Raw genomic sequence first — 24,517 nt, forward strand, 5'->3', positions numbered from 1 at the left:
ACCTTATAGCTTCTGTCTATTGCTCTTGTACATTTTGGTTACAATATTGTCAGCATATCCAGCAGTAGCTTGCCATTTGTGAATTGGACTCTATTTCACGTTATGATGCATTTCTGCTTTGATTGCTCCTTTCTTTGTTGGTATTTTGGGTGATTTTGACCGAGCGGCCTGGATTCTTTCAATTTTGTCTTTCATATTGTGTTTTCCATTTTTTTTTGCTGCCGTTAGCACAATTTAATTCTTTTTGCGCAGGGCAAGGTTCAATGCTTTTTTTTTTGGAACAGATTCCATGGTTTTCTTTGTCTCCTGGTTGTCTGTGTGGAAGACAAATCTCAGGGGTGTATACTGCATATATACTTAGATAATAAATGTACTTTGAATCGTTGAATATAGTTGATATATTCACATTTCAAACAAGCTCATTCATATGGAGAAATGCTATAATTTAACTCATTTTTGTAGTGTGTTTTGAAAGTACATTATATAAATACAATCAGACTCTTAAATCTTTTATTGCAAATAAATAAATTCCAAACATTTTGTCAAACAACCTGAAATCAGTTCACATTAGTATCAGAACTGTGCACTTCACAATCCACAAAACCAGTTCACAGTCACTCCAAATAGGTACAGGAAATGGGGAGAAATTGTGCCAATCCTAACTTGGGAAAGAACAACTTTTGACAATTGAGGGCTGTTTTACAAGCAATTGCAATTAATCAGAACACAGAAAAGAGAGATGCAACACAGAATTGCAATGTATTTTCACGAAGAGCTGCATTGGTCTGTAGAAACCCTGTGTAGTAATACTCTATTAAAAACTGGGGAACAACAGGAATGCTTTAATGCACACTTTTCCCTTGTCCACCAGATACAACCAGAATTGCAGCAGAACTGCAGTTAATAAATGAAGACAGGAATTTATTTGAGATTGCCTCGCCTCAAAATGATTCTTATATTAAATCCTCATATGCAGTATTAAAATCTGTCGTATTAATGTAGACCATGAACTTAATTTGCTCAGACCGAATGATAGCAGATTTATATCTTTTGCTGTTTTCATTACAAAGACCCTGTAAGTGGGCTGGGCTAAAGAAATCAATGCCAGCTCTCATCTCTCTTTCTCTTCCTGGCTCAAGCTTCTCTTCCTTCTGTTAACTCATTTTTGTTGTATCTTGCAGGGCTAGATTCTGAAAATTGTGTATTCTTGCAATACCATTTAACGTATCGAACTCTTTGAAAATGTAATTCAATTAGTCTCGTTTAGCCACACCTGACCCAAAGCTCTGTACTCTTCTCCATGGGACAACAATGAAAATGAAAAAGAATACATTGACCAGGCCTCTATCTTGAACCAGCTTCCAATCTTACAAAAGTACAAGATTATAAAACTGGTGATGAGGTTCAATATGTCTATCTTCCTAAAAGTTGATTCAGGTCAGCCTAAAGCAGTCAGACAATAATAACACAACACTTTTTTTGAAAAAAAGCATCTTTCATTTTCTAGTTTGCAGGGAACTTGGCCATATCCACAAAACAAACCATCAACATTGAGGTATATAGCAGAGTACATTCTGGATGCTACTTCTGCTGTCAATAGATAATTCTCATAAGGATGCAAGATCGGAATTCGCTTTCCTTCTCCAATAGCTGACAATCATGAAGATATTGGGCAGGTGAATTTAGATGATGCTCTTGTAAACACCCAAAAGCCCTACAAGACTAGCCTTAACTGATAACACTCCAACATTATATGCTGATGACATGGCTCTTAACAGCTGTATAGTTGAGAACTAATGTTCTAGATTTTGAAAAACAGGTGTGTAACCAGAGATCAAAGTTGCAGTACAGCTGAAGAGTTTACTGACAGAGTTAAGAAACCTGACCAGCCAAATCAATGGCACAATTAATGATCAGATTCCGTAACTGCCACTAAATTCTTTTTGTTTGATTGTTGATGTGTCAATGACAATGAATATAGACAATAAAAGTCATGGTAAGTTTACATTTACATTAAAATGAATGCTCAGTTCTGCTTCTCACTAAAGTTTTGTATCGCAGTAAAAGGCAAAACTCTGACAGGCTGTATGATCGCAGTTTTACCCTGAACTAAGAAGTTGCACATCATAGACCACAATCCTGATAAAAAGTGAAAGGGGACATAATCCAATTCAATAGATATAGCACCAGCCAAAGCATTTGGTTGAATATAGCATGTTTGTACTGCACCCTAATCCAAGCCCTTATGTTCTCTCACCCACACTTTGTCCATCATCTCAATCCCTCCCACATCAAATTGTCACATCAATTACGTCCATTACAAACAATAGATTAACTTGAGAATGCTGAAGATTTGAAATAGAGTGGCTGCATTTGACCTTTAACCATTTAATACATCAGTGGAATTATATCATACACTGCTGATATATATTCTGGGTCACTATCTGAGGATGTTTCTCTCAAACAGCAGAGGAGGACATTATGAAGAGCTGGTATTTTTCAGAAATAAAACAAAAGCAGCACAATTAGACTGGCAAGAAAATTAAATAATTCTTCAATTCAAATCATGAGATCAACTTAAACCCAAAGTCAAAACAACACTACACATTGCCTGACACAGAGATGATCAAATGTATTTGTCCCATCTGCATCTTTTGCAGGCAAGGACATTGCTGTAAATCAAATGAAACATTCGGTTAAATTTGAAGAAACTTGGAAACCTTTTATGCAACATTTTCATATGATGTAATCTGACCTTTCCAAATCTTTTTTCTAAATTTAAATTATATGATGAGAGGAGCGGAGTTAACGACATTATTGAACATGTCCGATATAAGCTGTTGGTCTCGCCCTGTTTTGTTTTTTTTTCTTGGGGTTTTTTTTTCTTTTTTTCTTTTGGGGTTTTTTTTGCTTATATAAAAAAAAATTTTTTTAAATCAAATGAAACAAACAATAGTGCTTCTAACATCCATGGGATAGTTTGTAAAATAACTAAAGGTTTGAGATGAGTGGCAGAAAGTGGCAAATACTGCTGCAGGAATGAGATGATAGCAATGTACAGTACATTATGGAACATACAACTATCTTTTTGATTTTTGGTTGACTTAAGACAAATGAGGAACCAACCCCTATAGCTAATACGAGTCTGAATTCTATTTCCCTATTGTACCATCGATAAGTGTACCAAGTAATAGAGCTATGTATCTGATCAACACAGTTGCATGTACCACATACAAAGTGACCAGTACGAATGCAGAGAAGGTTGCTGTGATGGTAGTTATTAACCAGAAACTGGTGAAGGTTACAAGTTTAGCAAGTCTCTCTTCTCAATGCAAGTCTCTCTTCTCAATGCAAGTCCAGAAACTGCAGATGCCATATACTGGGCCAGAAAGTGAAAAACTAGAGTCAGTGATGGAATTCACACATATGAGAGTATCCTGCTTTCAATGCAAGACCCTGTGAACTCCTTGCTTTACAGATAGAGACTTCACTTCGAAAATAAATTGATCTAGAAATGAAAATATAGTCTTATATTTTCACAGATATATCACATTCTCAGTAAGAAAAAAATCTAAATCTATATAGACTTCTACAAACTAAGTGTCTCTGCATGAGACTGGGTATCCATCTTAGAAGGAAAAATCATTCTGGCTCGATATTCTTTAATTGTAAGAATGAAAATGGTAAGGTTATGATTAAGTTTAACTTCTCGAGAAATTTACCTGATCTGAGAGAGCAAGGGGAGTCCCAGCCACACATTCTAATTCAAAAAGACTATTCACAGAACTGCAATGGTTTTCAACTGACAGTTTTACAATAAATTGATGTAGCATTTTCACAGGTATCATTTCAGATTCTCATAATGCATGTATATCACTGATAGAAATATATAAATATCCAAGGTAGCTATTCTAAATGATTCACTGAGTTTGGTTTAGACATAAAGAAAGCAGTAACACTGCAGAGAATTCAGTTTCTAATGTTCTGCATCACAGCAGCAGCAGTCAGTGGATAATATTCAGGTGAGAAATGGATGCCTCCTTGACTTTTAATTTCTGTATGAATCAGACAAATTACTAGAAACAATTGGCAAGAGGACCAATTTTGAGGCTACATAATGACAGCAGTGTAACTTGCTGCAAGGTGATAGCACAGTCATTTGGCTTAGAAAGAATCACAGCAATAACTGCTACAGAGCTCACAACACAAGCTTGAATCAGTTTTAACAGATTGCGAATATTAGAGGGAATCCCACTAGATAATTTTCATTTCCTCCTCCAGGGTTGTGGACAAGCTTAAATCTCCTAGAAACTTTCACATAGGGATATCAGAAAGCACAATTTTTGAATGTTCAAATAGGATGTCTCAAAGCAAACTCAGCAAGTTGCCCAAATTCCTTTGAGAAGGGATGGAAATAGAAAGCTCAAGGTGACAGACATCACTAATAGCAAATACATCTCCAGACTGTACACCATCATCTGCTATTTGGTACAATTCAATAATTCCAAGTATAAATAATTCAAAGTTTGGAATTCTTGTGGAAAATTTAAATGTTAATAATGAAGATATCAGAGTATATTAACCAATCGTATCATTTCATTTCAGGAGCAGGATATGGTAATCAGCAACATTCCCTCTAATTTCCTATTTTTTTTTTTAAACAGCTGTGTGGACCAAGCATAGCTCTGAGCAGGATTATTCCCCCCCCCAAAAAAAAAATAAACAGCCTGAAAACTGCACAGCACTTTGAATGTTTCCTGAACACAAGTAATGATGTCAAACAATCAAAACAACTGATAGGCACAATGCAAAATTTAAATGTTTTGAATAGAAGGTAGTATTTGGCAGGCTGGTGGCTTATTAACAATGAGGTACTCATTTCTATTCTGTGTTTATTGCTACAGTTTCAGTGTTTCAAGTTTCAACAGTCTTGTAACTTGAAACACTGAAAATGTAAATACGTTGGTGCTCTAAAATGTTTCAAAGTAAAGGTTGCGTTAAGTCTATTATTTAGAAAATTTATGGATATATTAATTATCAATTACAGGGCATTTCACAATGATATTAACACAGATTTCAATTTTTAACATTACAGTGCCTTGAAAGTATTCAACAACTATTCTCACATTTTACTGTCTCATTTCCTAAACTTAAAATATATTGGATTTATTTTGAGCTAATCAGCATCATGTTGAATCAAAAGAAAGATTCCAATACCTGTCAACAATTTACTAAAAATTAAAAACCAAATTTGAGGCTAAAAAAAGTATTCACCCCTTTGTAATTACTATGCTAACTTTCTTCAGATGCAACACTACACATCACCTTACCAATACACCCAATTAGTTGATGTAGAAAATTGGAGGATCATCTGCTTTTCAATTAATTTGTTTTTTTCATGAATCTGTAGGGTTCAGCAGTATACCAGATTTTCAACAGACTAAACGAAAATGAAGACAAAAGAGCTTTCAAAACAAAGAAAGGAAATGATAATAGAGAAGCACAAATCTGGGGCTGGGTACAAGACCATCTCAAAGACAGTGAACATTCCTCAGAGCTCCGTCCATCGAGAAACGAGAGGAAAAAAAATGAAACCACAACCACACTGCCTAGGTTAGGCCATCCCTCTAAGCTTAGTTGCCAGAGAAGAATGGCACTTGTCAGAGAAGCTACTTTGACGCCAACAGTCACTCTGAGTAAGCTGCAGAAGTCAGTGGCTGCAGCTGGAGATGAAGTTCATGGTTCCAAAATCGCTAAGGCCTTGTGTCAAAAGGGTATTTATGGAATAGTGGCAAGAAAGCAGCCTTGGCTTAAAAAAAAAGAGCATACCTTTACCTGTAAGAACTTTGCAAAGCATCAATTAGTCGATACCGTAAAGATGTGGGAAAAGGTCTTGCGGTTGGATGAGATTTATGTTGAAATTTTTGGTCTCAACACTAAGTGGTATGTATGACATAAATCTAATAAAATGTGCATCAGCCAGGAAAACCATCCTTATAGCAAAGTATGGTGGAGGTACTGTCATGATATGGGAATGCTTTTTCAGCAGCAGGGACTGTTAATCTGGTCAGGAAGATGAATGCTGCTAAATACTGAGAGATCCTGGATAAAACCTGCTAGCCTCTGCCAGAAAACTTAAACTGGGGAGAAAGTTAGTCTTTCAGTGGGGCAATGACCCAAAGCACACTGCCAGAGCAACCATGGAGTGGCTTCAAATGAAGAAAATTGATGTCCTTGAGAGGCCGAGTCAGAGACCTGACTTCAACCCAATTGAACATCTCTAGCAAGACCTCATGATTGCTGTCCACCGCTGCTCCCCAACTAACCTGGCACAGCTTGAGTAATTTTGCAAAATGGAATGGGCAACTCTTGCTCTACCACATTGTGTAAAACTAATAGAGACTTATCCAAAAAATCTACAGGCTGTACTAGCTGCAAGGGATGGTTCAACTAAGTACTGAGCAAAGGGGGATGAATACTTTTAAACTGCTGACATTTCAGCTTCGAATTTTTAGTTTTTCATGCTTTACAAGTTCCTGTTTTTTGGGCTGTACTGTGAAAAAAGGAACAAACATATAACTCACAAATAAAAATACTCAGTTATATTGTAATACTCATCAATGTGAACAAAGGGTTGGGGGCTGAATACTTCTACAAGGCACTGTATACATAAGAAAATTCCAGCCACACTGCAACAAGGTCTATCTGCAGAGGAGCATTTCAGTTACTGCACAGCCATTCACCTGTGCAGCTTAATGGGAACAGTGGTAGTCAGAAAGAAATATTTTGTGACCTGTAACTAATTGTAAAGAATTTAAATAGATCACTTGAAAGAAATGTTAAGCAATTTATCAATATGAAGATATTTACTCTCATCTATTTCAGGAGAACATTACAGTTTGGATGGTTTTTATTAGTCACCTTTCAAAACAATAACTGACTCGCAGCAATTCAGTGTATTCCCCACAGCTCAGGCCCGGCACAATGATAGCAACAAAATGACCCAGCAAATATACCGTATGGTGCTTTTCACAATGCAAGTACTTTTTAGGACTAGTCACTATCTTATCATGTGAAATACCAAGCTCCCACAGCAAACTGAAATGACCAAATAATCAACTTTTTAATATATATTGATTAAAAGATAAATACTGGCAGGGATATTGGCTAAAGCATTTCATCCAAACCAGAAATAAAACAAGCTCAATTGGTGGAAGATACTCTATGACTCTAGCTAAAGTTAACCCTTTACTATTCTAACAGAATTTGCCTTTGGAATTATATTTAATTAATTTCCATTCTTATGAAGTAATATTTCTGTAAGGTGATCACAAGGGCCAAATTCTGGTGCAGTTTCTGGGCATTCTCCAAAAGGGCACAAGAAAAACAAATATTTAAATTAATGCAGGGAAGAGAGGGTCATCTACGTTACACATCATAAATGTGAATCCTATCAAAAAGACAAAGGCCCAAACTACAGATTGAATCAAGAAAAGATTAGACAACTTAACAAGCACTAGATATCAACAAGTGGTAGTATCAAGCCCATATTGCGACTCTTGAAGATCTGGTAAAATAAAACATAGGGAGAATCACATAGGGAGCTGGCATATCTGCAGTGATAGGGGCGAATGCAAGTTTGAAAGACTGCATTTACTTGGAGCCTTAAAGGTATGAGGAAAATTACATTATTGCTGGTTGTAACAGTTTCCAAATTAGAAAGCAGACAAGAATAGTAGTGAAAGACCAACAGAATGAACACGGCCTTGTTATGCTTAAGTACAGTATGTTTGGAAAAGAACTGAGTAAAAAAAAATGCATGAAAAGACTCCAGCATGGCATGCTCAGTGATCAGTTACTATTTGAGCTTCACTAAATCACATCTTTTTGCCACTGTATAAATCAACCTACACCGATTCTCACCATCCCACATCCTTTATTTTTCCGCCTCTTGGTGCTACAGTCAAACCACCCACTCTCTGCCACTAGTACGCACTTCTGTACATTGATATCACATTAACCAAGTTAAGTGCCCAATTCCGCTAAAGGTCACTCCATTTCCATTAGGCCTCAATGCAGACATTACATAATGATCTCAATACAGACATTACATTGTATTACTAACATAATTAACATAACCCACAAATCTGTAGACTGAAGGTCTACATTTAGAAAATTGCATATGGTTATTTGCCATTAAACTCTCATTCAAATTTGAATTATTAAAAACAGGTAAGATGCATTTAAAAATAACTTTTCCTAATTCAAAAAATCCCTCCATCTGTCATGCAGCTGATTTTAATAACAAATAAATTACCACTTGCTAAGAATCCTAAAATGGAATCACTTCTTTAAAATGGTAGAATATAAATAATGAATATTAGAATAATGAAATAAGGACTGGAAAACATGCTATCAAGGTGTCAGCATCTAAAAGTGAAAATAGGCTCTTTTAAGTTAATCTGCTTTTCACAAGCTTGCAGATGCACTGTGGATTAGTAACATTTTCCTTTCCTTCTGATTTCATTAGTCAATTTTAAAAATGTTTGTTTCTGCAAATGGATGCTGCAATTAGCTCTTGGCAGCAATTCCCAATAGCTTGAAATCTGCACTGTGTAATGGTAAATGCCGAGATGAGGACAGATCAGAAAGTGTGACTCACTTACATTTTAAAAGGAGCATATAACTCGGAAATAAGAACCTACATATCAATATCCATTGAAAATTTTCTATGACATATCACTTGACAGGAGGGAAACAGAGCCATTACAATTTTTGGGAGGTTACCTCGTCTTCACAGTAGTGAAATCAGTTTTTTTGATTTGTCCCCAGAAATGCCTTGAATTTCCTTACTCAGCTCTACCTTTATCTAAACAATACATACTCAAGGTCAGACAACCCAACATACCCAGTGGTAGTTGCAATCCCAGAAATAAACAGGCTGCATCACAATTTTCCATACCACAGAGCCACATCATCTACACATGTATCAAGAAACGCAAGAAGGGGAAAAAGGCATTTACTTTGCTTTCAAACACAAATTCTGCGATTGAATTTTATTCTGAATCTCAAACTTCTTGGATAGTTATTTGTGAAGCTTGTAAGGGTGAAATTTCATGATCCAAATGGCAGTAATGGGAGAGTAATTGTATAAAATGGAGTGCTAGCAACAACAAAAAAAGGTACAATATTTCAAAGTCCTTATGCAAATTAATCATTTGGTGATGACATGCTTAAAACACTTCTTTTGGAAGGCAAAGTTTAGAGGAGCTATTTTTTTTAAACTTACATGTAACAAAAAGATGGTACCAGATCAAAGAGATGAGCAAAAAATTTGGACTTGATAAGAGACCCAATTTCAAATTTCTATAATTTTGCATGGGCCTTTAGGAGAAGTTTACTATTTATAATCATTTAATGCAGGGTGATTAAGGTAGGGGTGATCATCTGATTTTCTGTTCTAGAATTGGGAATGAATGAATGGCACATTCACAAGTGAAAAGACTATATTGCCCCATTTTCAACAAAGTACTTGAGAGATTCTTTCACACACATATATCACAAAGGATCTCTCAGTGTATGTATTGAGGCATATGGTAGATAAGCATAAACTGAGAATTGAAGCAAGCATTCATAACCTGAATTACTTGTTTCCCTCAGTAGCGAACATACACTATCACAGACAGAGTACAAATAGCAATTGCTCAGTAAGCAGATCATGTGGTAAATGAGGTCATTCTCCAGAGAATTTTTGTTCCTTCACAAATGAAAAATTGCTAACAAATTGCGAAGAGGAATTCAATCTGAAGAAGTACAAGATAGTACCTTTGGAGGAGTGCAAACAAAGTGGGAAAATACCCAAAGAATGGTAAGATACCAGGTAGGGCAATTTTGTTGGTGGATCCCAAAAGACAGCTTATCTAAGCAATAAAGTGATGATGATAAGTGGAATATTTTCCACTGCTGGCAACAGCAAATATTAAAAGGTCATGGTGAAGATTAAACAGTAATTAGGTTTGCGCTGGTGTACTGAAGGATGGGTAATCTCTTTCATCCAGTTCTTGAGCATTCAACCTGACAGGGTGTGGAGATAAAATGACCCTCTCCATATGAGAATTTCTAAGATGAGCATTCAATATGTAGAAAACCACAAGGCAGCCGATAAGACCTGGCAAGTGCGATTATTCTTAATTGCTCATTTGGTTGGCATGGTATGGATCAGTTTAATATCATAAAGCCATACATTTCTACAATTGAGAAATTAATTACACACAAGTGCTATGCAGTGATATCACCTCTCATTCTTCTGCTCCAAGAACCAAAAATACCTACTGAAACTATTCATTGGGCTTACACTTTTTGTCATTTTCAGCAGGGCATACAAAAATGCTAGGAACCATGAATTTGTACCTAAAGCAATGAATCAAGCATGGTGGGGTAGAAGGGCCGGGCAGTCGTTAAGCAGAATTCCTGGAACATTCGGAAGTAAGGTAGAAATTAACCCAATTTATGCAATTAAAGCACTTCAGTTCCTCTAGTTAATAGCTAGAAGTTTCTGCGTTGCAATTATTCTCCACACCACCTTAAATCTGCACTTCACGCAGTAAAAACTATTTCCCGGACAACCCAATCTATTCCATATCAATAAAGACAGGTTACTTGAGGATGAGAAGATCACCTCAAATGAAACAGTAGAAAATTGAAACTCAACTAAATTCCAAAAAAAAAGCAGCACCCAGACAGTTCCCCATTTTAATGAAAATCTTTCGATAATCTTTTCACCCAGTATAAATGCAGAAAAGACCTTTCACTCTGCTCATTCTATTTTTAAAAAAGCACTGGTAGTCTCACACTCCAAACTACAAATTAACATTGTTTGTGAATCAGTACCTCCTGATAGTTTCAGTACACGTTTTAAAGCAAGGAGAACACTTATAAAACACAACCAAGCACAACAGGAAGAACTGCTTGTGCCTTCATGTTTAGTGATTTTGTAAGTATTTTTCAGAGCAAAAGCAGATTTTGCTCTATGGGGACCAAAGCACTTCTTATGCTTGGTCTCTGTTTTGATAGTGTATCAAATTTTACTACTTACAGACGTTCTAGTGTAAAGTTAAACCCTAGCAGCCAAAGCATTTCCTTTTCATACACAGATGACTACTCCAGCATTCAACCCCAACACCAATTTTAGTATCTCACCACTGGAAAAACTAGCTTAAAAGCAAAACAATTTCATTCGTTCATGGTAATCATCAATTTCATTGGATGGCTTCATCATTGTATGTCACAATAAGTATGGATTTTAGTTTTTCCCCTTGTCCCCCAGAGATGTTACCAGCTGGTGCATGGAAAACCTGGGGATATCACAAGTAAGACTCAACTGTAAAAGTTCTCCAAATAGAGAGATCTATAAAAATCAGCATTTAAAGATTTCTTATACACAGCAGTAATAAGCAATTCAGTACCTTATAGTGAAAGAGAACTTCCAAAGCTACAAAGGAACCATTTATTTTCATTACGGTATGAATTTTTCTTTTAAAATAAAAACAGTGGGAGAAGTATTACTTACTCTAAAATCGACTTATTTGGCACTGTGAGCATTTTGAATGATGGACCTCTAATGTTACAGGGTGCATGGAAATGCCAAACCTACATATTAGTAAAAGATGTGATAAGAAAAACTTATTCAGTTACAATGATTACATTTTCAATATTGCAATCATTACTGTCTCCAGGATTGTCTCCTTTATGGTGCGTTGCTGCAAATTTTGAGGTTCTCACAGAGGACTGACAACCTCGATAATCAAGATCTTCAAACCTCTCATTAAGGTCATTCCACATTTGCTTTGGTGCATTTCTGAAGGAACAGTACAGTTCGCCTGTTATCAAAGTCGCTCGCTCCCTTTTGAAGAGGTATAGAGTTCAAAAACCAAGGCAATTCAAATAATAGTAAACATCTGTTTAGTGTATCCCAAGCTTTTTACCCTTTGTTCTTTGGCTGTTCACAAACGTCCAAATGCCAAACAACACAATTGTTGCCCTTTTCCCAAAGTGGGATTACCATTGTAAATTTTGTTTTTATAAGTGTTCTCTTATGTCTCAAATTCTGTGCAATTACTAACAACTATTCTTTTAAATTAAAATACCTCAGATCAAGTTCTTAAACATTAGATCCAAAGGCAACAGTAGTTAAGTGGATGTAGCTGCAAGCTTCTCACGTTTTAAGTACAAACAGGTTCCACCAGTGAACAATCCATAATTGCTCTTCTCAGGAAATAATACCCATCGCTGCAGGTGTGTAGCTGGAAGCACCTGTGTCAGGGGAGAAAATGGGAAAGTCCTACGTACGATTCAATGTCTGGAAAATTCTAGAAATCTGTAGCATCACAGGCCCCGTCTCAGGATCGTTCATCCACTGAGTACTGTTCAGTGGATTTTCCAGCATATCTTCAAAAGCTGCAAAGCAGGGCAAGAGGGACAGGGGATGGAATAGGGAGTGGGGGGGGGGAGTTTAGAGGAAGAAGAGAAAAAGGAGAAATGAATTGCAGTACAACACAAAACTCTGGACAATGGTATAGTAAAGATTACTTTGAAAAATCTCAAGAAATTTGATTAAAACTGTCCTTGCTGTTAAATATATTTTACATATTTGAAAAAATAATCACTTGTGGTATATTAATTTTTACAATGCATATTTTAAAAATTAAAATTTCAATTAGTGAAGTACATTCCTTTATGATTTAAAGTTCCTATTGCTCAGTATTAAGTGAATAAAATAAGACAAACAAGTAACTTCTAAGGAACTTAAAAGATCATGCTAGTTTCACCAGTTTTATCATAATCATATACAATTCAAACAAGCCATTTGGCTCAACTTGTCCATGGTGACTAGTGGGCAACATTCTGTATTTACCCCATCATCCAGTCCACAGCCCTCTATACCTAAAGCATTCAAGAGTTCATCACGATATTTGAATGGTGAACCACACTGTTGGACAGGGATTCCAGTACTTCCCACTCTCTCTGGGTAAAGGTGGTCCCCCACATAACCCCTTCAAATCTCTTCTCCATTACTCTAAACTTGTATCCTTTTGTTTTAATTACCTCTGATATTGAGCAAAGTTTTCTGGTGACTGTTCCATCTATACCTATCATATATCTCAATCATGTCTCCTCTTAACCTTCTTCATTCCAAGGAGTAAAGGTCTTGCTTTTCCATTCTCTCATCGTAACTGGAATACTCCATTCCAGGATATATCTAGGCTAATCTTTGAATTCTCTGCAGCACTATCACATCCTTCCTATACCTTGGTGACCAGAACCGCATGCAGTACTACAGTTGAGGTCTGGCCAAGGGTTCTCTCAAGTTGGAGCAGAACCTCCCTAGTTCTGTATACACTGCCCTTACTACCAAAATCCAATATCTTGTATGCCTTTCTAATCACAATGTCCACTTGCATTACTACCTTCAAGTAGTTCTAGACGTGTACTCTGAAGTCCCTGTTCCTCAATTTTTCCCGCGACCCTACCATTCACAGTGTTTGTCCTTGCCTAAATCGTGCTCTCAAAATTCATAACCCCACATTATGGATTAAACTCCATATGCCATTTTTCAGTCCATTTCACAAAAATATTGATATCCCTCAGTAGCCTAAAACTAACAAGCAGCAATTCTGCCAATCCTGCTAAAAAGCCAAGGTTGTTTGCAAACTCAAGATGTAAAAGTACAAGCAAGACACAATTCACTCAGACCAATCCCCTCACGAGTCCGCACATTGTCAGAATCTTTTCAAAGAAGAATCAAATGCTATGTGAATTACAGGTAAAGTGTATTGCAAGGAGTCTGTGAGGAGTTTTTTTTTTACAGAAATTAATAACACTGAATGAGAGACTACTGTCAAAATTATTTTCCAAGCAACAGAGGAACTGTTTAAGAAATTAATTTCACCTTCCTTTGAAGCCAGGATTGAACAAACAATAATAGATGACAGACTTCTCCACCTCTTGGTTAGACAATTATATAGGATTCTTGGAGGTAACCATGCAAGAAAAGTACAAGAGTTTTGATCATACTTGGAAAGTCCACAGGCCTGATAATCCTACTGCCCAGATCAAGACAGTGCAAATAAAATATAATGAATTAAAAGATATTTCTAAGAAAAGGAGATATACCTCACACATTGTGAGAGTTCTTTAGTATATTTTCCTCATCTACCTAACAAAAGCAAAAACAAGTTAGGCTGCTCTGAAAGAACCAGTCAATAATAACAGCTGCCATGGGCAATTGATAGTTCTAACATCGCTATTGTCCTACTGCGAAAGAAGTCCAGAGGGAAAGTTATTTTTGTACAGATAAATTGTTATGCAGCTTTGCACTGAGGTTTTCGTTCTTGCTTATAAAGATCACTGTTTGCTCAAGGGTAACCACACCATTACAGTAACACAGTCACACAGTCAGCTTGCTCACTGAACATCCACGGATAGCTGCAACATTTTTAGAAGTATAATATTCAAATCTGCATGATTTGAGGAACATTTAAACTTCCCAAAGTGTGCCGAGAACATCTGACTATATCAATGTCACGCTTTGTTGCAAAGCAAGGCATCAATACTATAGTAACAATTACAAAGGACTGCTCACTAAACAGTTTATAAATCCCTGAGTCACTGAGTTCCAATCTGAGTCACTGAGTTCCAATCTGAGTCACTGATCTCAGCAAACTGAAGTTGTAGTTGTCAACTGCGTCCTATTTAATTATTTTCAAATATTATTTAAAGGTTGTCATGCAAATGTTAAATTGGCTATGGAAGTGAAACCTACTGACAAGAGACATCCCAGGCAAAGTTCCTGCTGCAAACTAATATTTAGCCTCTTATGTGAATGTACATGCTCACAAGGGAGGGTGGCTCATTACATCTTGCATGTGAAAAGCAGAAACTAAACTAGTTAAACCTTACAAACTGTCTTCTTCTGGTTGGCCAGATTTTAACTAGTGGTGTGTCACAAGGAGAGTGGAACCTCAACTTTTTACATAAATTAATTGGACGAAGGAACCAAAGTAATGATTCCTAAATCTGCAAATGCCACAGAGGATTGGTAGGAAAGCAAACAGTGAAGAGGACACAGAAGGATTCATAGGATATATATGGGAAACGATCTGAAGAGCAGAACATAGAAAAGTATAAAGTTCTCCAATTTGGGTGGGAAAGTTGGTTAGAGATTAGAGTTCTAAGATGCAGATAGATCAGGATACCTTTGCACATTATGAGTGAGTACTGGTATTGCTGAGTACTATGTGTTGGTCTCCTTACTTAAGGAATGTGTTAAACACATTGAAAACAGTTCAGAGAACATTATACCAGACTGATATCTGGAATGGATTGATTATCTTATGGGATAGATTGGACAGGCTTGGCCTTTCTGTTCTGTAAATCAAAAGAGCAAGGTGACGAGGGGGTGGGGGGATAAAGCAAAATCCTGTGGGGTCTTGACAGATTAAACAAAGAAAGAATGTCCCCTTTTGTGGGAGAATCTAGAACTAGAAATCATTGTTTAAAACAAGGAATTGCCTATTTAAAGAAGAAGAGGTCAAAATTTTCTATGTCAGTGGGCCTTATGCCTTTGAAACTTTTCACAGAAGGCTTTGGAAATCTTGTTTTGAGTATTTCAGGCAGGGATAGAAAGATTTTTTAAATATAAATGAGGGAGTGAAATTACCTTTGATGTGTGGTGATGTGTTCAACTCTAAGTCAATCAGCCACAATCTTTGTGAACAAGAGAACAGATCTCAGGATCAAATGGCCAACTCTTGAACCTAATCAGACTCATAAGACCCCAAGGAAAATATGGAAATAAACACTTGGATGTAGTTAACATCCCCGGGAGAAACAGCAAGGGCAAACAGAGAGGAAAAACTGTTTGCAAAAGATACAAGGAGTCAAAATAAAAGTAACAGTTTGAAATTCTACTTTATCATGAGAGCAAAGCTTTATAAGAAAACTTACCAAGCAGTGTTTTAGGATTAATCAGTCCCAGCTGTACTACAGGGTTGTCCAAAATGGCTTGAAATAATGGACTTTCCACATCAATGCCATTATCCAATTCCTCCGGGGAAGGCTTTCGATCACCCAGCAGCCACTCACACTGTTTGATGAAAATTGCTTATTATTGATCAGTTACAAATTTATTCTTTGCAGATCAATTGGTATGGTAACCATTCAATTTTGCAGATTCAGAATCTTTCAATTACAAGACTTTACACTTTTAATATTATAAAATGACTCAGATTATTTGAAAGGTTATACAAATTTTTGCCACAACAAATTCACGGTCAACAACAAAACTTTTGCTCTAATAGGTGATTTAAGGAGCAATTTTAAAGCAGGAAATAATAAGGGGTTCAGTGAGGAAATTTCAGACATTGGTCCTTACAGAGTGAAGGAATGTCTGATCAGCATTGGGCAATTAAAACTGGGGATATGCATAAGGATTGTTTGCTGAGAGGCTGTAGTCAGCAAAGGGCCAAGCAGTGGAAACGAGTTTTAAACTAAAGCATCATATATCCTCAAGCTAACATAGGTGATCAAGTTCTAGGGTGATAGGTAAAAAGTACTGGTGTGAATTGGGAAATGGATAGCATACTAGGCATTAGCAGCATCAATGGGTTTAGACACATCCAGCTGGCATCCACAGTCAAATCATATTCCAGGCATGTTTTAGTTGGAAGAAAATTTATTTATAGCATCTTTTCTTCCTCTTTGGTAGTCCTCCAGGTCAAAGATCCAAGCCCAGTTGTGCAGATTTTAAAGGTTGCTGATATAGCTACTGTGAGACTCACAGAATCTGCCACAGGTGGGGCAGAAGGTGCTTTATAGTATAAGTGATTGTATTTCAAGAAGTCATTGTCTAAGGATCCTCAGGAATCAGTGAGATTATTATACTTTGAGAAAACTTTCAAAATATCCTCACATTCTTTTCTACATTTATCTTGTAATATCTTGCCATAACAAATTGGAATAGAGTAGTTTATATAGATGTGGTGTCACAATGCTTGATGGAACGTGTTGACACTTGTGAGCTGCCTGCAGCACAATCCTCTGACCGTGTTGGTTATTGATGTAAAACAACACATTTCATTGTGTTTCAATGTATATGCGACAGATAAAGGTCATCTTTAATCTTGAATCTCTTCAGTGACTCCCAAGTCAGACAGCAGGAAAAGATCTAAATATTACAAACCGTTTCATCCCTATTTTTTCCCTTTTTAAAAGATGATCACAATTATGGTGTCTCAGAAATTCCCAGATACATTCTCCTCATTCCAGCCAGGGGAGCTGCAGTTGTGGATCTGCTCAACGTTCTCCCTGTGAACATGTGGTTTTCCCCGGGATGCTCTGGTTTCCTCCCGCATTCCAAAGATGTACCAGTTAGCAGGTTAATTGGTCATTGTAAATTGTCCTGTGATTAGGCTGGGTTAAATAAGTGGTCTGCTGGGTGGTGTGGCTTGTTAAGATGAAAAGACCTGTTCCGTGCTGTATCTCTGAATAAATAAATTTTAAAAGTTCTAGCTGATCTGACTCACACAGCTGCCTCTCTTCTTCAAACTACTACTTCAGCAACCACTCTCTTCATGTAAAACTGGGAGGTTCAGCGTTTAAGTAAAACTATTACACTTAATAATTCATGAGATTTACTAAATTTCATAGGCTTTGTTAATGCCTCTTTGGTCAAGCTATAATCTCACTTAAAATATTTAAAGCACTATTGTAAGCTCAGGGTGGACAGCATGCAGAGGGAGAAGTGGATGAGGAAGAAAAAGAAAAATTACAGCATCTTAGCTTAAATAACAGGACAAAAACCAACAAATTCGCACAAATATTTCCTTTGGGAGCAAAGGGCTGAAATGTTTTAAGAACATGATTCTCAGTAGTCTGAATAATTTAACAAAATTTACCCACCCAAAATTTCATCATTATCAATATTCCACTAGCTCCAGCCATTTGCTACATTTTGGTTTGCAACAGGACTTACCATATTGACCATTATTGCTAACCATTACACTAGTGAGAGCTTCAATTTTCTTCTGAGACAGCAAACCAACTCTCAGCAGCCAAGCTGTAACCACTAACTAAATTTTATTCTATTTCAGTTGATATTACTAAGAAATTCAAAAGGGAACAGCTGTAAATAAAACTTTATTCACAATCTCAGAATGGAGAAAAATATCATGGCAAGTGAATGCACTACTCTTCAGAGGGATACAGTATCATGCTTCATGCTGACTCACAAAGACAAGCATATCACCTTTGCTTGAATTATCAGTGACTCATTTTGCAAACATCATACTTCCCCCCCTTAAGTGAAACAATCTGTTCACGGTTTAGATGAAATCAGTGAAGCAATTATGAATCCCATGAAAATGAATATAATTAGATACAAGTATTTGGAGTCATTGTTATACAGCACAGAAACAGGCCTTTAGCTCACCATGTTTGCTGACCGATGTGCACTAATCCCATTTTTCTGCATCAGGACTGTGTCCTTTCATACCTTGCTAGTCAAGTGTCTGTCTAAATGCATCTTAAACATAGTAGGCATATCCAATTCCACCACCTCCTCTGGCAGCACATTCCAAATATCAACCACTCTGCATTTATAGGACAGTATTTTATTTCATTTAATTATCTGCCCCACTGGTACTTACAGCAGCATCTTGTTGGTTGTTATTCACTCTCAATGCATCTATTACTTCTTTTTCATCAAATCCCATTTCCATGAGAGCAATCATTGCCTATCAAAGGAGATACAAATTGAGTGGCAACTGTTCCACAACATGCATTTCACTTACTTTGACATTACATACTTAAATTGATAATTTCCAAAAAAGCACATTACTTAAATCCTTTCACAGTCTGTTTAGGATTAATACTTACTGTTGCTTAGCAGCATTCAGAAAAGGAATCTTAAAAACAGTTGTGAAATATCACTACATATGGCCTCCATCAACTCTGTTTGGCAACATGATTCAATTTTATTTTTGACTTTCCCTTTCTATTTCCCACAAATCTGTAAGGCTTCAAAGCCTGTGTAATGAACAGTCATAGGGCAGTGATCAGAGGATTAAGAGTAGGATTAATTAAAGCAGCTGATTCCAAACACTGACCAAGTACTCAGACTCATTACACATCTTTGGCCAATAACACAGCAATCTGCAGCCCCATCTTCCTCATTTTGCCAGCTAAAACATCAAAGAGTTGGAAGGCAGAGCATTCAATAGGCAGTTTTTCAAAACCTACAACTGATTGAGGGAAAAATGACTACCTGTAACTCATTTGTGGCACATCTACACATCAGTGAGCACTCCTACTAATATAAATTATATTATGCACAAGGAAAATTCAACATTCAAACCCTATGACATCAGCATTGGGGGAAAATTTATTCTACTCACTCTGGGTTCTGGTCGAAATTCCCGTTTCCTCCTAATTCTCTTGAAGATGTCAGTCAGGTCATCTTGTTTGGAAGTTTCACTAACTGCTTCCGGCTTTGCCTCTTCTGCAGCTGCTCTCCTTCCTCCAGATGTTCCAGGAACAGGTAATGGTGCATCAATTGCTGGGTCTTCTGCATGTTCAATCAGCCACTCCATGGCCTGTGTTACAGACATACTGGAGGTCGAAGGGAAACCCTGCAATTATTGGTACTGCTGGATACAACGATACTACAGATATTCAAACCCCAGAATGGGGACTGCAGAATTAAGACTCCTCACTACATCCATAAGCTAAATAAATCTAAATTATACAGTTATACTTGAAATTGAAATACAATAAAAACTTAAAATTGGCTAATGATTGATCATTGCACTCAAAACAAAATGTCTTAGGGTACCTAACACACTATTTTGACATACCACTCCCCAATTGATAATATAATTGGCATTAGCCAGATGTTTAAAGAACAGCTAGATTTGAGAATACACTGTTTCTGCTCTGTTTAAGGAGCATCAAAATAACAATGTACTACTTAACACAAAACAAAATCACTTTGAGTATTCCAAGGTCCCAGATCGGGGCATTTAAAAAATATCAGCATTTCCAATAGCTGAGCTATTGTAACAAAGAGATGTTTAGAAAAAGCAAGTCGTTTGAAAATGAAATAGTGCCCCATTTACGTAAATACTATTTATAAGGTTCTCTGCTTAAGATACAACATATTCCACAGAGGACTCTAGCCCTGACAGCCTTTAGTGCACATATATAGTATTAGGAGAAATGGGCAGAACTATGTCCACAATTCCATCCTTTCTTATAAACACACTCACTGATTCAGCCGCAATGCTTTAACTGCTCGGCTCTCGGGGAAGCCCATTTCCGTCAGTTGACGTAAAGCTGCCTCATCCACCCGTTCTTCCTCATCCTCATCCAGCATGGCTACGGAAAGGAAGAATATGCTAGCAATGATCACAATAATCCAGTTTTTCAGAGCATTCCACAGATTCACTACTCTCTGGCTGAAAAAATTCCTCCAAGGTCACCCCTCTAAATTACAGTCAGTACAGGCCTAAAGCTGTTAAACGCTCCTCATAAGTTCACTCTTCATTCCTGCAATCATCCTCATGAACCTCCTCTGGACTCTCTCCAAGGACAACAGATCCTTTGAGATACGGGGCCCAAAACTGTTGACAAGTGTGGCCTGACTAGCGTCTTATAAAGCCTCAGCATCACCTCCTTGCTTTTATATTCTATTCCCCTTGAAATAAATGCCAACATTGCATTTGCCTTCTTTACCACTGACTGTACCTGTAAATTAACCTTCTGGGGGTCTTGCACAGGGACTCCTACGTCCCTCTGATCTTTGAACCTTCTCTCCATTTAGAAAGTCTTGCACTATGTTCCTTCTGCCAAAATGCATCATACATTTCTCACTGTATTCCAATTGCCACTTTTTGTCCATTCTTCCAATTTGTCTGAGTCCTGCTGTAGTCGCATTGCTTCCTCAGCACAACCCACCCCTCCGCGTATTTTTGTATCTTCTGCAAACTTTGCCACAAAGCCATCAATTTCATTATCCAGATCACTGACAAATAATGTGAAAAGTAGCAGTCCCAATACTGACCCCTCAGGAACACAACTAGTCATCGGCAGCCAACCAGAAAAGACTGCTTTTATTCCCACTCACCACCTCCTGCCTGTCAGCCATTCCTCTATCTATGGCAGTATCTTTCCTGTAACGCCATGGGATTTTATCTTGTTAAGCAGCCTTATGTCTGGCACCTTTTCAAATGCCTTCTGAAAATCCAAGTAAATGACATCCACTGTGTCTCCTTTATCCACACTGCTTGTTACCTCCTCGAAGAACTCTAGCAGATATGTCATGCAAGATTTCTCTTTACAGAAACAATGCTGTCTTTGACTTATTTTAGTCAAAATAGACAAGACCTTATCAAAGACCTTACTAAAGTCCATAAAGACAACATCCATTGCCCTATCTTCATCCAGTTTAGTTACCACTTTGAAAAGCTTCGTCAGATATGACCTCACTCAGACAAAACATGACAACTTTTCTTGAGGCCTTCGGCCTTGACAATCCAAGAGATGTTAGATCTTCTTCCCCAGAATTCCCTCCAGTGGAAGTAAGGCTCACACGCCTGAGGTTCACTGGCCTATCCTTGCTACCTTTGAACAACAGAATATTAGCCATCTCACACATGACACAGCTATTAAAAATATTTGAAAATTTAAACATGGAATAAATATCTTCTCTGCACAGTTTTTACTAAATCAGTAGCTTAATCTCCAAAATGATTTGACCAAGCCATTCAATATAGCGAAAAGGCTTAATGAGCTTGCATTGGAGAAACAGTTTCATTTTCGGTTCTGAAGAAATGCCATCAAATGGAAATGTAAACTCTGTCCCACTCCACCGATGCTACCTGCCCTGCCGATTATCTCCATCGGTTTTTGTTTTTATAGCAGCTTAGAGTTTCATATACCACATCAAAAACAAATCAAGACTAATTTGTGAATAATATTTCCAACAACCGAGTTGATAAAAAATATTCATGATTCTATGATCAATCAAGTTTTATCACCTCATTAAAGCATCCCTTCCTCCAGATCTGGCAAAGATTTAGGAGGAAGAATTTAGCAATCTCCACAAATAAGGCAGAGTATTACTTTAAACCCACTTTTGCTCACCTATTTCTCAGAATGCTTTACATTTTAAAGTAGTTATAGAAATGCATGTTACATTGCTTCAACAGGAGGACTTTAAATAGCCCTTTATAAACTAGAAATTGTCAAATTCCTTGATTTCTTTGATTTCCACAATCATTTCCTTCAGCGCATAAGGTCTCAAACACCATGCTCATTATATTTGGAAAATAAGTAACTTCATTTCTTAAAATAGTCCAGTACATCCTTACTTGCTACGTAACATTCCAAAAACGCACATGCACTCAGCCATACAATGTAATCAACAGAATGAACATTTTACTCTCACATTTAGAACTGTAATGTCTGTTCTTACATGTCTCTCGCTGGTCTGCAGCACAATCTTAAGCTGGTATTAATCAAAAATTAATTTGAATCCTGTGATTTCCTGAGCTCCCCAAGCTGCTAATTAGTTTTCTTTTGAAAATTTATATTTCAGACAATCTGAGGAAAAGTATGTGTCTCATACTCCAAAATGACATTGATCAAAGAATTCAAGGCAGTAGTTTCATTTAATAAAACACATCTGGCACTGATACAATGTTACCAATTTACTTCCATGAAAAACTGCAAAATATAAACACCTTCTTACATCCTGTAACACATAAGCTCATTGGGACACAAACCTGACTCCCAGACTGCTCTGAGGATGCCATTAATGCAGGAAATGGTTTCAGTTCACTTTAATATAGCTCCACCCTTTGGCTTGCTAGCCAAGTACACCTAGTTGGATGGTCTTTGATTGAATCTATTACAGTTATTATTTTATAGATTTGTAAAGATGTCCACAAGAAAATGAAACTCAGGGTTGTATATGGTGACATATGTACTTTGATAATACGAATTTACTTTAAACTTTGAAGTGAAGAAATGTAATATTTTCAGAAAGTCTGTTATTTCCACAAACTTTTTACAAGGTCTTTCTATAATTTATTTTTTTTTTAAAGAAAGAGTCCCTTGTCACATTACTATGATATTCTCTGTCCTCAATAATATTGTGTCTCACCTCACAATCTTTAAAAGAAAAAACAGGATAATGAATATCAGAAAGCACCAAATACCGCAATTACAAATGCCATTACTTCTGATAATTCAGTTCAATTGTCTTCAAAAAAAAAAAAAAATTTTGTCTTTAAAATTTCAGTTGCTCCTAATCTGTACTAGGGAATAACCTTAGAAAGTACATTTTTGTGGTTAGAAAACAAAATCATCGCCAGAGAGCAGACCATTACCTCTCCTTAAACAATTGATAACCTTACCATTTGCCTTCTTGAATAGTTCAACAGCATCTGGATTTAGCGCTAGCAGCTTCTGTGCCACTTCTATTAGCGAAACAAGGATTTTCCTGAGTTCTGTCTGAAACTAGAAATGCACACTGGTTTATGACATATTTTCAGTTAAATATCATTGTCTGGCTGAACAAAAGTTCAAAAAAGACACATTTTCAATGCACATCTGGTATATTTTCCAGTAATGCTCAATCACATCCTGCTGTTATTTATCTAGTCATTTCACATCACAAGCTCTAGTACTCAGGTAAATATCTATACCAGTTCATCTGCTTCTACTTAGTCCCTCTTTAAATTCCACATCTTTGCACAAAATGACTCTTCTAAAATTGCATTGCTTGCAACAAGGCAACATGACTGCCTATTCAATAATTAGTGTTAGAAAGTAGACATGGTCATATTTTGGTTTTGCTTCTCCCATTATTTAGCCCCTCTGTGATTATAATTCAAGCACCATTAGCTCTACCCTCTCCCTTAACACCTCCTGCAATTGATCATCATTATTCTGTAGGGCTGAGTTCAATATTGCTCATCAGGTGGAAATAATATGATAAGACAGTTAATTAACATCAGATGGGAGACAGTCCTTTCCCAGTCTACAATTTTGTAGGCCTTGGCAGCAAGGTCTCCCAATAGGCAAGCTTGGCTCTGTCATAAACACTGGAAACCAATGTTAAATATCCTTATAAGGGAAGTTGCCTTAGTTTTCCTGCCTAATGAAAATCATGGAGAAAATTTAGAAATCAGAGATGCAAGGGGTCTTGTGAGTCCTCATGCCGGATTCCGTGAAGATTAACTTGCTGGTTTTATTGATGGTAAAGAAGGCAAATGAAATAAGAGCATTCACTTCAAGAGGACTAGAATATAAAAACAAGGCATATAAGGCATTAGTCAGATCGCACTTGGGAGTATTGTGAGCAGTTTTGGGCTCCTTATCCAAGTAGAGATGTGCTGGTATTGGAAAGGGTCCAGAGAAGGTTCATGAGAATGCTTCCAGGAATGAAAGGGTTAAAATA

General features: G+C 36.9%; 1 protein-coding gene across 1 annotated transcript in view; it reads right to left on the reverse strand.

Annotated features, from left to right (window-relative positions):
- Positions 1-496: 496 nt before the first annotated feature.
- ubac1 (UBA domain containing 1) overlaps positions 497-24,517 on the reverse strand; it is a 42,798-nt gene continuing 18,777 nt past the window's right edge. Inside the window, exons 5-10 of the mRNA XM_072240273.1 lie at positions 23,472-23,574; positions 20,322-20,430; positions 19,452-19,665; positions 18,705-18,791; positions 16,006-16,144; positions 497-12,456 (exon numbers count right to left, since the gene is read on the reverse strand). Of these exons, the coding sequence (XP_072096374.1) occupies positions 12,341-12,456; positions 16,006-16,144; positions 18,705-18,791; positions 19,452-19,665; positions 20,322-20,430; positions 23,472-23,574 (768 nt within the window). The 3' untranslated portion in view covers positions 497-12,340. The remainder of the gene's footprint in view (positions 12,457-16,005; positions 16,145-18,704; positions 18,792-19,451; positions 19,666-20,321; positions 20,431-23,471; positions 23,575-24,517) is intronic.

Source organism: Mobula birostris, chromosome 22 (genome assembly GCF_030028105.1).
Source record: "Mobula birostris isolate sMobBir1 chromosome 22, sMobBir1.hap1, whole genome shotgun sequence".
In the NCBI taxonomy this organism is placed as follows: domain Eukaryota; kingdom Metazoa; phylum Chordata; class Chondrichthyes; order Myliobatiformes; family Myliobatidae; genus Mobula; species Mobula birostris.